Here is a 15,900-nt window from a genome sequence, read left to right as displayed (position 1 = left end):
TGACTGCACTGCTTTTCCCTGGGCAGCCTGTTCCAATGCCTGACCACTCTTGCAGGGAAGAATTTTTTTCTAATATCCAATCCAAACCACCTCTGGCACAATTTCAGGTCATTTCTTCATTGCTTTATAGAATGGCTTGGGTTGAATGAGACCTTAAATATCATCTAGTTCTAATCCCTCAGCCATGGACAGGGACACCCTTCACTAGACCATGTTAAGACACGTTTTCCAGGCCCTTCACCAGCTTTTTTAGCTTTCCCTGGCCATGCTCCAACAATTTGCTGGCCACACTGTTCCTGATACAGGCCAGAATGCTGCTAGGCATCTTTCCACTCTTCCTCAAAACCTTTTGTGTTGTGTAGGGTTGTTGCAATCCAAGCGCACAACCCAGCACTTGGCTTTGCTAAACCTCATACAACTGATCATAGCCCATCAGTCCAGGCTATCCAGGTCCGTCTGCAGAGCCTTCCTACCCTCAAGCAGATTAACACTCCCACCCAATTTGTGTTGTCTTCCAACTTACTGACAATACACTCAATCATAGAAGCAACCAGGCTGGAAGAGACCTCCAAGATCATCCAGTCCAACCTAGCACCCAGCCCTAGCCAGTCAACTAGTCCATGGCACTAAGTGCCTCACCCAGTCTTTTCTTGAACACCTCCAGGGATGGTGACTCCACCACCTCCCTGGGAAGCCCATTCCAATAGCAAATCACTCTATCAAGAACTTCCTCCCTAACATCCAGCTTATACCTCCCCCGAGGTATAATCCCCTCATTAAGATCACCAACAAAGATACCTAGGAGAACTGGCCCTAGTACTGAGCCCCATTGAACACCACTTGTGTCCGTCCATCAACTGAATTTAACTCTACTCACCACCACTCTTTGGCTTTGGCCATCCTGACAGTTTTTAACCCAGTGAAGCATCAACCCATCCAAGTCATGAGCAGTCCGTTTCCCCAGGAGGATGCTGTAGAAGACAGTACCAAATGTTTCAACTAAAGGCCAGATAAGCATCCAGAGCTTTTCCCTCACCCACTACACAGATCACTGTCATAAGACAAAACTGACTTTGAAAGAACGCTGACCTGGTCGAAGTTCCCCCACTGATATTTCCAGTTGTCTACACTGCCCAAGGCTAACAACGTGCATTTTATGACATTACCTGAGAAGGTTAAACAAGGAACCACACTCAGGCACTGAAGAGGATGCTGTATATAATGACTAGAGGGTCACAATGGGGTGGTAAAAACTGATCAGTTTGATTGTGAAAGACCTGAGTCCTCTGCCCACTGACCAACAGCCTACCAGGGAAGAAAAGTTAAACCAGCATTATTTTGCAATTTAGTAATTACAAATACTCAAACTGCTCTTGTTGAGACACCACTTTTCATACATTGCAAAACACGAAGTAATCTAACTAATGTTTTCTCCAGTCTGCATATTGCACTTGTGTTTTCCACCTGCAGGGTGGAATAACATTTTCTTTTCTGTGCTACAAAGTACTAACCTGATCAAGCTTACATTTTGACAGTGTTTGCCAATATGCATTATTTATGTCAGCAACGTTTGATACACAAAATGAGGCTAAGCTTCTGTAGCAGTTCATTGCTATGCTAGAGGTGCCTGAAGTATCTGAAGACTGCCTGCAAAAGAGCAGTTAATTTAATAGTTGGAGCATGCTAAATGATCAAAGGGATTAAGGCACTTTAAAGTTTAATTAAAGAGATGTCTGATTTCAAAAGTTTGGTTTGGCAATCAATTGTAAAGGTCCTAATCATCTAGTACCTTCCTTTCATGGTCAGAGGTGCACTACCAAGAACTATTAGAAGCCTAACCAGGCTGTTTTCCATTAAAATTAGGAAACCCTCTGTATTCAGTACTACAAACCAGACTCTCTGGGCCCCTAACAACTATTTAAAATTTTTTTCCAGGTAGACCTGAAAGCTCTGACAAGGATCTTCACTGCTAATGTGCAGTGCTTGTGCTTCTTCAACACAAGGGAAGTTCTCTTGCATCCATTGTTTATTTTCAAAAGGGGACAAATCCTGCAACTGTGAGGTCCTGAATGTTATAAAGTGATCCTATTGCTTAATAACGAAGAGCTTATTTGCTAAAAATGCTACCACTGTATGAAGACCTGTCAGTTTAGGTCAAGAACAGTAGTGTAAAGGCAGTTTAAGTTTCATATGTTCATCTTCTAATTAGTAAGAGATTTGTTGCGTTGCAAAAAGCCAAGCCAGACTTGTATAACTGGATACACAAACAGATGCACCAGGCTCTTAGCTGAACTGTTCACCAAGAACAAAACCCTCTGCCTATAATCACGCAATACAGGACCTGATATTACAGGTGGTGCATAACATTGACCCATCTTTTAAGAAGATCAAGAAACTATTTTCCACTAGTATTATTTTCATTTTTGAAAGTTGCTTTGGGTATTGTCACCTGAAAGAACCCTTTCTCTCTCCTAGTTCAGCTGCACAAAAGCAAGTACTTCAAGGAACTGAAATAACAAGATATTCTACACTGGCAAATACCAATTTAAGTACAGTAGCTGCTTTGGATGCACACTGAGCAGCAGCTTGCCACAAGCAGTTGCTTCATACACAGTTCCTACAACTAGTCTTTATTGCTCAACAATACAGCAAAACAACAACTGTCACCTTACAAGTATGATGTTCAATTCAAACATGTTGTATGTGCAAAAAGTTCTCATCTCTCTCTATATATATACACACACACATATACGTTTACACCTCCCTCATAAGTCCATGGTGCATAGTCTGAATCGGTTCATACAAATAGATTTCAAAAAGACCTTCAGCAATTCAAACTAAAGAAAAGCTTTGTGAAGAGGGGAAAGATGTTTGCCACGAGTTGTGACTTCAGAACACTCTCAAATTGCTAAGCAAATGTATCTTTCAAAAAGCAATGGGCTATATAAAAACCACATACAAACGCCAACTCAAGAATGTCACACAGTGAAGACTGTTCCTTGATTCTTAAGTCTTGTTTGTCCTTCATTCTTGACCTCTGCAGTCCACTAGCTTCCAACAACGACAGACATTCCCTGTGGTATAAGCCACTAAAAGCCTTATCAAAAGCAGAGTTACATTCTAATAATATTCATTTTTCAGAAATAGTTGTAAACATCTACTGAGAAAAAGTAGGGGTACAAGGGGAAAGGGAATGACTGTAAGCAAACATCCTTCATATAGCAAAGGCCTACTGAGTTTGGTTTTATAAAAGAAAAAACACATGAATTAGCTTTGTTACCCTAGCTAAAGCAACCTGCACAGATACAGTGCTTTTTTCAAAAGGCTGTATTTTCTGTCATAGAAAAAAGTTGTATTACAAACACTACAATGCACACAGCTGTTAAGAGGAAATAAACTTGGAGTTGCTTTCTTGTATTGCCCCATAGGTTCCGTTTCCCTTTGCTGAGCAGGCAGCGATGATGCAGCACAAAGCCAATGAGGGATGATTAGCATGGAGTCAAGGCAGCCATGAGGAGTTCCATTTTATACACAAAGTTACGCCCCTCCATTTTATTCCACTGCACTTCCTTGAAGGGCCCTCTCAGGTGGTTCCACTTGCTGTCCTGCAGTACATCACCTTTGGGGAGATCCTTGCACTGGCTCCGTGGAAACTGAACCATAACTTTGCTGCCACTTTCTGGACCATTACGAACTGTCATGAACAAGAGAGAGTTTTTTTTTTTAATGAGTGGTTTTACACTGTAGGGATTCCTCATATTATTCTACATAGCTTTCCCTGGGTGTGCTACACACTACTTCTACTCAATTCCAAACATGCTGAAAGCAAACAAGGGAAATCACCTTATTCTTTTCATTTATTTTGTTATTATCTTCAAATTCTCCCTCTCATCTCCCACTTTTCTGATTTTGTTGCTTCAGCACTGCATGTTCTTAGGCAGAGCACACCAGAGAAACATTTGACAAAAAGCAAAACACCCCCACGTACACCTTATGATGACATTATTTTTTCCTACAATGATGCCAAGAAGGGCAAAAGGTTTTCTTGCCAGTTCTTAAACCTGGATATATTCCCCACCATCCTGCTGAAAAATGTGATCAAAAGATACTGTAACTGGGTCTATCTGAAGCAGACAGGAATGAAGTCACTCAGGAGAGCTGCTGCTTTTCATCACAATTCTGCAAGACTGGTGGAGGGGAGGTGGTGTTCTATTGGCTTGTATAGATTTTTGTGGTTTATTGTTGGGTGGTGGCAGCATCATGTGTTTGCTTTATAAATAAGCAGTTAGGGAGATAACATTTTGCTTTTCTCTGAGCTACCAAGCAAGCCTTCTACAAAGAGATGACTATCATGCTGACTGAACATAATTTTCCCTTCACAAACCGATGCTGACCATTTCACATTGCTTTCTTGTCCTTAATGTTTGGAAAGTGCTTCTGGTATTGATTTTTTGCCTCATCTTCCCAGTAATTGCAGTGAGACTGACAGATTGTAGTTTTCCATTCTCCTTAAAATACAGGACGTGACACCTGCCTTCTTGCAATTGGGAAGGCCTTCTAATCATCATGGCATTTCAAAGGTGATCAAAAGTGGCCTTACAATGACACCAGTCAGCTCCTTCAGCACTCACACTGAACCTGATCACATAAACTTGTGTATGTCTAGTTCATTTAAAGGTTCTCTATTTCAATCCTCCTCTACTGAGGGATAAATCTTCTTTGCTCCAGAATTTCCCATGATTTCAGGGACCTGGGATTCCTGAAGGCCAGCCTTAAGACCAAAGCAAAGAAGGCATAAAGTACCTTCATTTTCTTCATGTCCTCTTGCACCAAGTTCTCTCCCCATTTAACAGCAGGATCACATTTTCTTTAGTCTTCCTCTTCCTGCTCACATACCTGGTAAAGCTCCTCTTGCTGCCCTTTATGTCCTTGACCAGATTCAACTCCAGAAGGGCTTTTGCTTTCCTATCCCCATCAACGCATTGCTGAACTGCCTACCTACCTCTCAGGTGTCAAGTGACTGCTTATGATCTCTTGCAGCTTCCCCTCTATATCAGGATGTTAGTCCTGAGCCACAGGACTGTTCATCCACACAAATTTTCTGTCACCTTTGCACACAGAAGTGACCATTCTTGGACCACTTGTTTCCCCATCCCATGAGCTCTTCCAAGAAGATCCTTCAAGAAACCAAACTGTTCTTGTTAAGGCCAGAGCTGTGATGCTGTTGTTTGCCTTGCTTCCTTCTCTCAGAATCATGCTGGCTTACATAATCTATTTTTAATATGCTAATTCTAAGAAATAATTTTCAAGTCTGTGACTTAAATCAGATTTATATTAAGTGACTTACTGGGCAAAGTATTGATTCTTTTTAGGTGTCAATACCACACGGAAGAGAGATTGTTTCGAGGATATTTTGCTATAAATCAACATTACATTACAAGTCTAGAGACTATCTCAGAGATTTCCAAACCCTGTAGAATTTTCTTAAGGTGGTTAAGATTTTCCACAGGTTTGCAAGAGGAAACTCTACCTGAGATGGCGTAGTCTCCATTTGGTGATGCTACAGTTATTGCTGATGCATTGCCAATGCTCTCCACTGGCCCCAAACCAACATGATTACTGAAACTCAGCACATGCCAGCCCATAACTTTAGCAAGCTGCTGAACTGCATGCACTTGGTGCTGTGACATCTGAAAGACAACAAGAGGTTCATTTTCTGATCAGTATTTTCCCACCACATGAAAAAAAATGGGTTTATCAAGTATTTTTCTTCTGGTGTAGTTAGTTATAGAAACAAATTAAAACATAAAGTTCTCTACTTTCACAACTGTTTTTTTTAAGATATAAGTGCTGGCAGAGCTTTGTGGTATTTGAATTAGACTAGTTCCTTTGCAGAAAGAGAAAAACACTGTATTAAGCACATCCTATGCAGCTAGATGAACTTTTATACATATATGGGCTTATGAGTTTTATTTAAGTATTGCTTAAAATTAGTTGTGGTGCCCTTTCATAAACTGAAGTGGTAGAAACCAGATCTTTAAACAATCTTTTCTTTGAAATGAGATCACTGCTGTAAAATAGATAAGATCTTTGAGAGTACTACCATAGCAAACTCAGGATAAAAAGCAAAAGATTGAGGTTCTCAGATCATCTCTATTAATGTTCAAGTGTAAGCAATGAGCTTTAGCAACAGCTTGAAAGTTTCAGTGCTGTTTTTTGTTTAGCAAGACTTAACACTTGTAAGAAAAAGTGACTAGCACTGTACAACAGCTCTCTGTAAACAGGTCTGAAAACACCTCAGATACCCTTAGCGGAATCTGTTTCAATTTGTTTTCTGTCTTGGAAGTTTCATGTAACTACAAGAGGTCTTATTAAAGGCCTGTATACTGGCTATTTATGTCTAGTAGGGAGCCTGTCTCTTCTGACTATAACCAGACAGCTTGCCCTAAGCAATTCAGAGAACAAAATTCATTCAAATATCAACTGATTTAGTAATGGCTGATGTAAAGTGGACAACGTTGAAATGACAGTAATTGGGGGCTCATTAAGATCTCCACTCTAGATAGCATTTGGTTACAGCCAAGTTTTATATACCAAATTCCTTATTGTCTGCTATGACTCATGCTCACTTGTTCTTTAGAAAGCAAACATCTTAGTGCTCTCATAGTGAGTAGCATAAAGAAATATATCTTAAATGGAAGACAAAAATTATTAGTATGACTGACTTTAGTAGAAACTAGCATTGTATTTTAGTAACAGTTGCTACAGTCACTACATATACTTAAAATTTCAGTCATCCTCCTTCCTATTTTCACTACCTTTATTTGAAGCTTTCTAAAATTTTCTACATAGGTAGAAGTGAAATTCTAACTACTTCTGTTTCCCAACCACCGCAAGAAAGGGAATATGTACAAGTCTACCTGAGACAAAAGGAAATCCTGGAGTTCTTGCTCTTGATGGGACAATGTAATAACTCTTCCATCTCTATGCACAACTCTAATCTGTTCGACACCAATGTTCAGCTGTAGCTGAATGGACCTTTGAAGAAAAAAAAAAGCTTATTTGTTCAGAATGCATTACAACTTTTAAGAAAAAAGGAAACCAAGAACACATAATCCCTCTCACTCACTGACAAGGATGGTGTGAAGTTTATGGAGCATAACAGCTACCCCAGATGTTTCAATTTCATCATTCACCACATGAGCTCCCTCTGTACTGCAAGGGACATTCTATGTAATGTCCCAGACCTGGTCCACAGCTGGTACAGGTCAAGGAACCTCCTAAGCTGCCTCACATGCCTGCCTGCCACAATACCCAAACTTCCTTGCAGAGGTGCTGGTGGAAAATGGTCCATATTCAGGACACGTTGTTTCTCATACAGCAAAGACTCGAGCAGTGTCTGTACTTTGTAACTGAGGCTGCAAACTGCACCAATTACCACAGCCTGCTTCACACTGTGGACAACCAAGGGACTGCTCAAAATGGAAAAAACAGGTGGGTCATCCACTATCAACATATTAGTTAATTCATTGCTGGTCAGCACGCAGAGATTAATTTCTGGAACACAAATATCCCCTATTTCAATGACAATGTCCATAACAGAATGAATTACAGAAGTTCCATACCTCAGCACCTATGCAACCAAGCTAAGACTGACTAGCTCTCCACGACCAGACACACAATGAGACTTAATATTCAGGTATCTCTACCCAAAGTAAATCCCCCACCTTAAACAGCCTAATTGACCTTCAATTCCTTCTTTGAAGGAAACCTCTGCTCGTTAATGACTTACTAAATTTCTTCATTAAAGCCTAAAGTGGTTGTAGAGTGCTCTTACAGTGGCTGTTCCAGCCACATCTCAGGAAAACAAACACAAATATTGGGCTACTTGAACACACTCTGCCAGTGCTGCATGCTTCTGCAACTAGAAAGACATATGTATTTTCATACTTACTTGCATATCTGTTCGTATCCTTGAGAAGTTATTAGAACTTTAACACTGGATTCATAAACATCATTTATATTGGACCAATGGGCCTGAATCTGGGGATCCTCAATACGACTAGCCAGGCTGTCAATGGTTCGAGCAGTTCTAGAAGATAAAGACATAACCTAGCACAATAACCTAGACAGTTTGTGCAGTTATATTTAAGTAGGAACAATTATCAGTACCCTATGTCATAACTGTCATAGAGATATCAAAGAAATCAGACTTTTTTTCACTAGTTGCTTGCTCATATTTCACGTTATCCGTTCTTGGTACTTACAAAATTAAGACTACTTTAAACACTGAAAGGAAGAAGTTGTGAGTTTTAAGAACACTGAGAAAAGATGAATTGTGTTCCACATAATGGCTCATTTCATTGTAGCTCTAACTAAAGAGCAGCTTCCAACCTACCTGCGTCTTAGAAAGATATGTTTTGCCTGCTTTATTATTTTTTCCAGAAGTCCTTCATTTGACTGTAAAGAATTGATGTCATTTTTATCAAAAGCTTGGGGTCCTGCAAGTCTCATTCTCTTATGGCCAAAAGGAGCACTGGCTGGATGTGGCATCACTGTGGAGCTCAGGGTTTGCTTATGACACTACAACAGATATTATAAAAGGAAACCAACAAATAAGGTTGAAGAAAGAAATAAAAAGCATACTACAACATGCTGCTTTTAAGTATACATCACAGCTTTTATGTGTACATACTTTCAGAATGTGCAACTTTTGTATTTTATAAACTTGACAGCACTTTAAAGCCAGCTCTGCACTCATCCCTCTGTTTATACAAGCCTTTCAAACCTCAGAGAAAGTGATTTTTTTACAAAGAAGGTCCAAATTAAATATTTGGTAGTGTATCAGTAGCTGCTACTAATGAATCTGCCTTGCAGACATCTTTGGAGACAGACAGAGTGGTTAAACAAAAACAAAGGCAGCACTTCAGAGGTAAAAAGTTGAGTTATGAAAGAATTTATCAGCCTGTTCAAAGTCAAAGAAATTAAATTCTCAACAGAGCTGGGCACCAAGCCAAAGCTTCATGAAACTTAGTGCACTGTTTAAAACACTGGACTATTCCACACGACTGTATGACTTACAGAGCCATGATCTAAGGAGACAAACTCTCTCTGGAACATGGTTTCACAACTGCTTAAGACATCAAAAACTGTGCTCCTTTCCTAAACAAAGACAAACTCAACCTTCTGCTCCAGTTTTTTCTACTAGATTATACAAGAATCTAGAACACTGAAGTAGAGAAGTAGATCTCAAAAGAAGCATATAGTCAGCGATTGTCCTTTTTTCATGGCAGAACAGTCTGAACAGACGCTCACTTAAAGTACTTGGCAAGCACTAATTAGGCACAAATAAAAAAAAGAGGACTGATGAGCTGTACTGAAAACACCTTACAAGGCTTTTCTCAAGTGAGCAGCCGGGCCTCAGGTTAAGTAAAGAACTAGCATTCCACGTAAGCATTAACTGGAACTCCGTAAGGAACTATGCACAGTAAAAATGAACGGTAGGCAGCTTTACATAAATGGGCAGGAAGCGACTGGCCTCTAGTGGCACTCTGCTGTTACAACAGCGTGCAAACCATGGAGCAAACAATAGCCCTAAAACTCACCAGTACTTAACCGTCAACGCATTACCTCTCTGATAAGCTGATGCAAATTATGCTCCAGAACATAGAGATGATCCTCCGGGTTCTGTTTCTCAGAAGCAGACTTTTGTGATTTTTTGTCATTCGAAGAGTGACACAGAGAAATAGACAACTGCAAACCTGAACAAAGCAAATTAAAAAAAAAAATGAGGACACTGACAATTATCAAGAAGGCTACTGAGAACTGGTTTTCTTCAGGGTTTATAGTCAGTCTGGTTTTCTTCAGGGTTTATAGTCAGTAGTTTTACAACCAGTATGCACCGTTTCAAAGAAAAATCTAAGAATGATGTCGGAGAGCACAGGACCAAAGGCAAGACTTGTTAGTCTGTCAACGCTACACTGAGTAACTGTTAACACATTAGGTGCATTTCACACCAACTTCTAAGAGTTAACCACAGAGAAAAAGGGCAATCCCCAAGATCAGACTCCTTCCCCAAAGAAGGAATGACTTATCATCATATAAAATTTTAAGCAATCCAGAAACATAGTGAGTTGTGAACCTCTTGTAAGAACAGAGCATCCAGCAGCCAACTCTGAGGCAATGTCATGCTGTTCAATTATCCTTACTGAAAAATGTGACCCTTCCCTTCTCCTAAAGGCTCATTAACTCCAGGAGCAATGATTTATGCAACTGCATTGTACACATGCATTAGAGTTGACAGGTTGAAGTGCTGCCGATAAAAAAAACACAATCACAAAGAAAAACAAACCAAAACCCACACAATGAGTACTTAAACTGTTACTTGGATGCTTTTATAATTAGCAAGTAAAAAAATGAATACTGGAAAATTCTATTTTTCAAAACCTTTGAAAAACAGTAAGAACAAAGCATTAGAAAAGGTCACATAATCAGAATTAATCTCATTTCAGTTCATGGTTAAGCAAACAATCATGGGTTAGGAAGCCTTTAAATGTGTCCTACCTGGGAAAGGCTGGGAGATTATCTGATTTTTCACAACAATGTGAGGAATTTGTGATTTAATTTGAACAGCTTCTCTTGACAGCTGGGCAAAAATTTCTTTACATAAAAGAACATTCTGTGCAGTCTCCAACTTTGTCTGCCAGTGTGGAGAACCTGAAAAATGTAAATCAGTGTTTGCAGAGTGGAGAAGTAGAGAAGCTACCTGATGCTGTGCAGCAGCTACAAGTAATCACTAAGGTCAGGTAGACAGTACCCTCCATACAAGCTGAGCATTTTCAGAATTGTATCTGTTAAGGGAGCACTCTAAAATAATGCTAATACATTTTACTACAATTTTACATACATGGTGGGTCTTGTGAACTGCAATTCCCTGCCTATTACATTCTTGAGCCTTTTGTGCACTCTGCTTAAGTTGCAATTCATTTGCAATGACACTCTTCTAGCTTTACTAAATTCACTTTACAATAAAACACTAGTATAAGTTCACATATGTGCTTTCAGAGCATTTATAAGCCCAAAAAGGTTTATAGCTTCACATATAGGCACATATTAAGTGAATCAATCTACTACCTGTCAGGCAAGTTGCTGGTTACTAATGCACACGCTGTCAGCACAGTTTTAGATCCAGGGAAAACATGCAAGCCACAGAAAAACTACCTATTCTAGGCAAGGTGAAGAATCTTTTGTTCAGCTGAACTAACACGATGTAACCAATACCTTGGTTTGCTTTCAGTTACATGCTTTAACTTTCCATGACTAACAAAAAGTACTTCAAAATACTCAAAATACAGGCCTGCTAACTTTGTTTCAGAAACTGACTAAACACAAACCAAAAACTAAAGGAGTGTGCTTTGAAAGCATCACATCTCCAAAGCCCAAAAAATAATTAAACAGAAAATTTCAGCTAAATATGAATATTCTTCTTCATACTTTTTTCAGGTCACGTATTACAATTTTCAAATAAGTATAATGTGCAAACACATTTCTTGAACACACTCAAAAAACAACACACAGTTAACTATACCTGGTTTTGATTTTGGCATGGGTCTTTTAAAGAGATTGACTGTCCCAATGTCACCAATGTCTGGAGCTTGTTTCTGAATAGAAACCTAGACAAAGAGAGCATCATTTGGTAATTGTTTTTTACTGCCAGCATACAAATACAATATCAAAACCCACGCTCAAGTTTTTTTGGCAAACCTTGATATAGGCTGATCCTTCTAAGTCACTTGGAATTTGAACATCCAAAGGACAGTAATCCTCAGGTATCTTTTTATCCAGGTCAATGTCAGTGTTCTTTATCACCTCAAATGTGCCATGATGAGGAAAAAGGGAGCCTAAGAAAGGAAGGATATAGACACTATATTAAAAAAAAAAAGCATTTTCTGCAAATAACAGAGGTCATATCTTTATTTCAGACGAGTATCTACTTCTAGGCTTCCAAACTTCCATAGTTGTGCTGTTTCTTAAGGTGCGAATTTCTTAATGACTTCTTAAAGCAATGGGTAAATTAGAAAACTCATTTCATCAATACAGCATCTCAGGCCTCTTGAGTGCAACATGTAATATTTTGAAGTAAGTGAGTAAGAAGTATTTAATAGTTTTGTGAGAAAACCAACAGTGTTTCAAAATTACATCAGTAGATGCAAGGAAAAAGAAAAAAAAAAGTGTTTGGTTAAAACAAGACTAAGGTTAATTGTTCAAAGTTTTGCAAGCAAGTGCCTTAAGGTACAACACCTGTCCTAGTTGCATCTCTTATATCAAGAGCACAATTCATACAGTTTAGAATAATCTAAAAAGATGGCATGTCCTGGGTTACATCTTGTGTTCATGAAGCAGCTGCAGAATAACCCTAAATTTTCCCTCCCCTTCCTTCACTGACAAGTGTCACATGACCAGTTCAGATGGTTGCTTTGTATCTACATGTTCAGTTTTCTAAGATTCTGTGTTCAATATTTCACTCATAATAGGCCCCAAGGTTATCCTCTCTTACTGTAATGCACAATACACATTCTCAGAATCCTTTCTCACAGGTGTAGGAGTAACAGGTATAATAAAACTATCTTTGGCAAGAATCTTTAGTTATATGGTTAAAGTTTTAGGTGGTCCTTCAAGGAGCAGGGAGTTAGATATGGTGATCCTTAGGAGTCCCCTGATTCTATGATCTTCACTCAAAAACACTACATACTTCTCCATTAAAAAGAAGTTTTACAGAACAAATGTAGATGGAAGTTAATGATTTACAAGACCAAACTGTCAACGACCAACTACATTGTCAATACACAATTGCTTCCATACAGCAACCTTTATCACAGAATGGTCCAGGCCGAAAGAGATCTCTAGAAGTCATCTAGTGTGGCCCCTCTGCAGTCAGCAGCGACATCCCCACTAGACCAGGTCACCCAGGGCCCCGACAAGCCTCACCTTGAATGTCTCCAGGGAAGGGGCCTCAACCACCTCCCTGAGCAACCTGGTTCCAGTGCTCAACTACCCTCACAGTAAAGAACTTGTTCCTATCATCCAATCTAATCTGCTCTTCTCAAGCTTGAACCCATTGCCCCTCACCCTGTCATTGCAGGCCTTCATAAACAGCTTCTCTCCATCCTTCCTGTAGGCCCCCTTCAGGTACTAGAAGGCTGCTATTAGGTCCCCCCAGTGCCTCCTCCTCTCCAGACTGAACGACCCCAGCTTCCTCAGCCTGTCCTCACAGCAGAGGTGCTTCAACCCTCTGGTCATTTTCGTGGCACTCCTCTGGACCTGCTCCATCAGGTCCATGTCCTTCCTGTAATGAAGGCTCCAGAACTGGATGCAGTAGTCCAGGTGAGATCTCACCAGGGCAGAGCAGAGTGGCAGAATTACCCAGAATTACCTCCCTGGATCTGCTGGCCACACTTCTTTTGATGCAGCCCAGGATATGATTTGCTTTCTGGGCTGCAAGCATGCATTGTCTGCACATGTCCAGGACCCTGCACTTGCTCTTGCTGAACTTCATGAGGTTCACCTGGGCCCACCTCTCCAGCCCACCCACGTCCCTCTGGATGACCTCCTGTCCCCTTAGTGTGTCAACACCATCACACAGTTCAGCGTCATCTGCAGACTTGCTGGTGGTGCCCTCGATACTTGCATCCTACAAAGTCAGTCTTCAAAAATCACTTTCTAGGTTGCATATGGCAAGGTACTTTTCCTGATAACAAAGTTTCCTCCTTTTAAAATCCTGCATCATAACTACAATCAACTTCTATTATTTATTATACTGTCTGATTTTCCAGTTACAAAAAAAGAAATTGATAAAGTGTCCATTCTTGAGAAAAACAAAAGGCCTTCTTGTTTACCTGCACTTCTGTAGCTCAGATCACCAAGAATTTTGTCTCCTACTTTTCTCAACTTCCAGTGCTGCCTCAGTCTTAGCAGTTCAGAGTTGAAGTCTCTTTGTCGCTTATTTTCCTGGTTTTCTGCAACTGATTTGGATAATCTTTCTGCACCTTTCAACAGGATTTGAGCTGCTCCAGCTAAGGATTTCTTTTTTGAAATTAGCTGGAGAAACTGAGGATTCTAACAACAACAACAAAGAAAAGAGAGAAACGGACATATGTTTTCAAAAGAATATTATTAGTGAAAATTAGCTGACAGTGAGTGCTACCTTATTTTTGAGGGATATTCAGTAACTTACTTACAATTACTTTCATGCCAGTATTAGAGTGTCCAATACTATTCTGACTTAGAGCTTTGGTAAAGTGGCCTTTCAAATCAGCCTCACCTCCCTCCCGATCTTACCCCAGTCTCCTATGATACTACACTAACACAGCACCAAGAACACTTTTATACATCTTGTATGTACTGCAGATAAAAAAAGCCAATCAGTGTTTTGCATGCATACTGCATATTAAGCCATACAGACTAGTCGACTAGCTGCAATATACCTGTTTTGGAGGAAGGGGATCCTGCACGACTGGATCTAGAGTCATGAACTTTTTATCCTTGACAATACTGAGAACATCATACAGCACACACATCTCAGTCAAGGCGCTTCTTAAATTGTTCCTCACTGAATCCCAAGGCCAGAGGGATGGCTGAAACTTTACCAATCCTAAAACAGAGCAAAGGGAAACAAAGGACTGCAAAAAACATATGTAAGACTCATTCATAAAAGACATGGAGAAACCGTAACAGCACGAAATACAACATAACCTCGCGATATCCAAATATTTTTCACTCTGCCGCTGTAATTCGCTGTAAGTCGATCCTGATCTGATATCTCGTTCGTCCACGGGAATCCAAGGCGGAAAACAAGCCAGGCCAAACCGCCTGTAGGTCTGTAGTCCAGGTATCGCCACGCTCACCAGGCCTCCATCAGCTGCAGCCCACTGTGAAGACTGAGGCTCCGAGCCTACCCGAAATCGAAGTAACAGAGACCCAAGAGCCAGCCGCTCCTCACCTTCCTCATCCTCAGCCTCGCCTGGCTCGGCCCAAGGGCGGCCCGCCGAACCCGGTTCATCCTCCTCGGAGCCGGAGCCCTGGCTGAAGTCGATACGCTGCGCCAGGCGTGCCAGGTTCTGGGACATGGAGAGCGGCTGAAGATAGGTCTCGCTGCCATCCAGCCCCACCTCCTGCACCTGCTTCTCACACGCCGACTCGATGCTGATGCGCACCGCCGACCCGCCCGCCATCGTGCTGCGACCCCCGCCCGCCGCGACGTGCTGTGCGCACGGCCCCGCGCCGACTACGGGTGCCGAGCGGGGGCGGCCGGCCAGGGGCGGGGCAAGCGCCGGGCGGACTCGGCTGTTTCCGGAAGGCGCTCGGGAGAAGGCGGAGTCGGCCTTGGGGGGACCGGCGGGAACGCACCGGCAGCCGTGCGAGTCGCTCGCTGCGCCGTTCAGGCATTTCCCCGCCGCTTTCTTGCTCACTCTCGCGTCTCAGGCATGCTCCATTCACGTTCGCCCCTCAGGGATATAGCGATTTGCTTTAATAGCGTTATTTTTGCCCACGAGCTACTTTATTTCCCCATCTTAAACATTAACTTACTTCTGCTTCCCCATCACCAGCTCCAGCCACACAGGAAACTCCAGCAGCTTCGGGGAGATTTTTTGAGCTTGGGGTTTTTTTTTCCTCAGTATGAAAAATCACTCAGTAGAAACATACCACCTTAGCTTGTGTCAGAAACAGTATGGACAGCAAGACCAGGGAAGTTGTCATCCTCCTGTACCGAGCACTGGTGAGGCAATGCCTCAAACATGATGTTCAGTGTTGCAACCTTCACTACAGGAAGGATAGGAGGTGATGAAACATATCCAAAGGAGGGCAACAAAACTGGTGATGGGTCAAGAAAACAAGTCTTAT

General features: G+C 41.2%; 1 protein-coding gene across 1 annotated transcript; it reads right to left on the bottom strand.

Annotated features, from left to right (window-relative positions):
- Positions 1 to 2,614: 2,614 nt before the first annotated feature.
- On the bottom strand, positions 2,615 to 15,263 carry MED17 (mediator complex subunit 17). The gene is made up of 12 exons (XM_064170098.1): positions 14,999 to 15,263; positions 14,484 to 14,650; positions 13,896 to 14,115; positions 11,764 to 11,900; positions 11,588 to 11,672; positions 10,564 to 10,716; positions 9,631 to 9,761; positions 8,399 to 8,583; positions 7,955 to 8,092; positions 6,921 to 7,038; positions 5,531 to 5,690; positions 2,615 to 3,694 (listed from the first exon to the last, which is right to left on the bottom strand). Exons 1-12 carry the CDS (start codon positions 15,228 to 15,230, stop codon positions 3,489 to 3,491), a joined length of 1,932 nt encoding a protein of 643 aa, XP_064026168.1. The 5' UTR covers positions 15,231 to 15,263; the 3' UTR covers positions 2,615 to 3,488.
- Between the last annotated feature and the right edge of the window lie 637 nt (positions 15,264 to 15,900).

Source organism: Pogoniulus pusillus, chromosome 3, assembly GCF_015220805.1.
Source record: "Pogoniulus pusillus isolate bPogPus1 chromosome 3, bPogPus1.pri, whole genome shotgun sequence".
Classification (NCBI taxonomy): domain Eukaryota; kingdom Metazoa; phylum Chordata; class Aves; order Piciformes; family Lybiidae; genus Pogoniulus; species Pogoniulus pusillus.
This window is presented reverse-complemented; position numbering and strand designations above follow the sequence as displayed.

What these genes read in the sequence shown, in the direction of transcription:
- MED17 (XM_064170098.1), bottom strand. Translation starts at nt 15,230, where the DNA reads ATGGCGGGCGGGTCGGCGGTGCGCATCAGCATCGAGTCGGCGTGTGAG. An exon ending in CGAGGCTGAGGATGAGGAAG is followed by an intron (nt 14,651 to 14,998) that starts GTGAGGAGCGGC and finishes GCTCTGTTTTAG; the next exon opens with GATTGGTAAAGTTTCAGCCA. An exon ending in ATCCCCTTCCTCCAAAACAG is followed by an intron (nt 14,116 to 14,483) that starts GTATATTGCAGC and finishes TGTTGTTGTTAG; the next exon opens with AATCCTCAGTTTCTCCAGCT.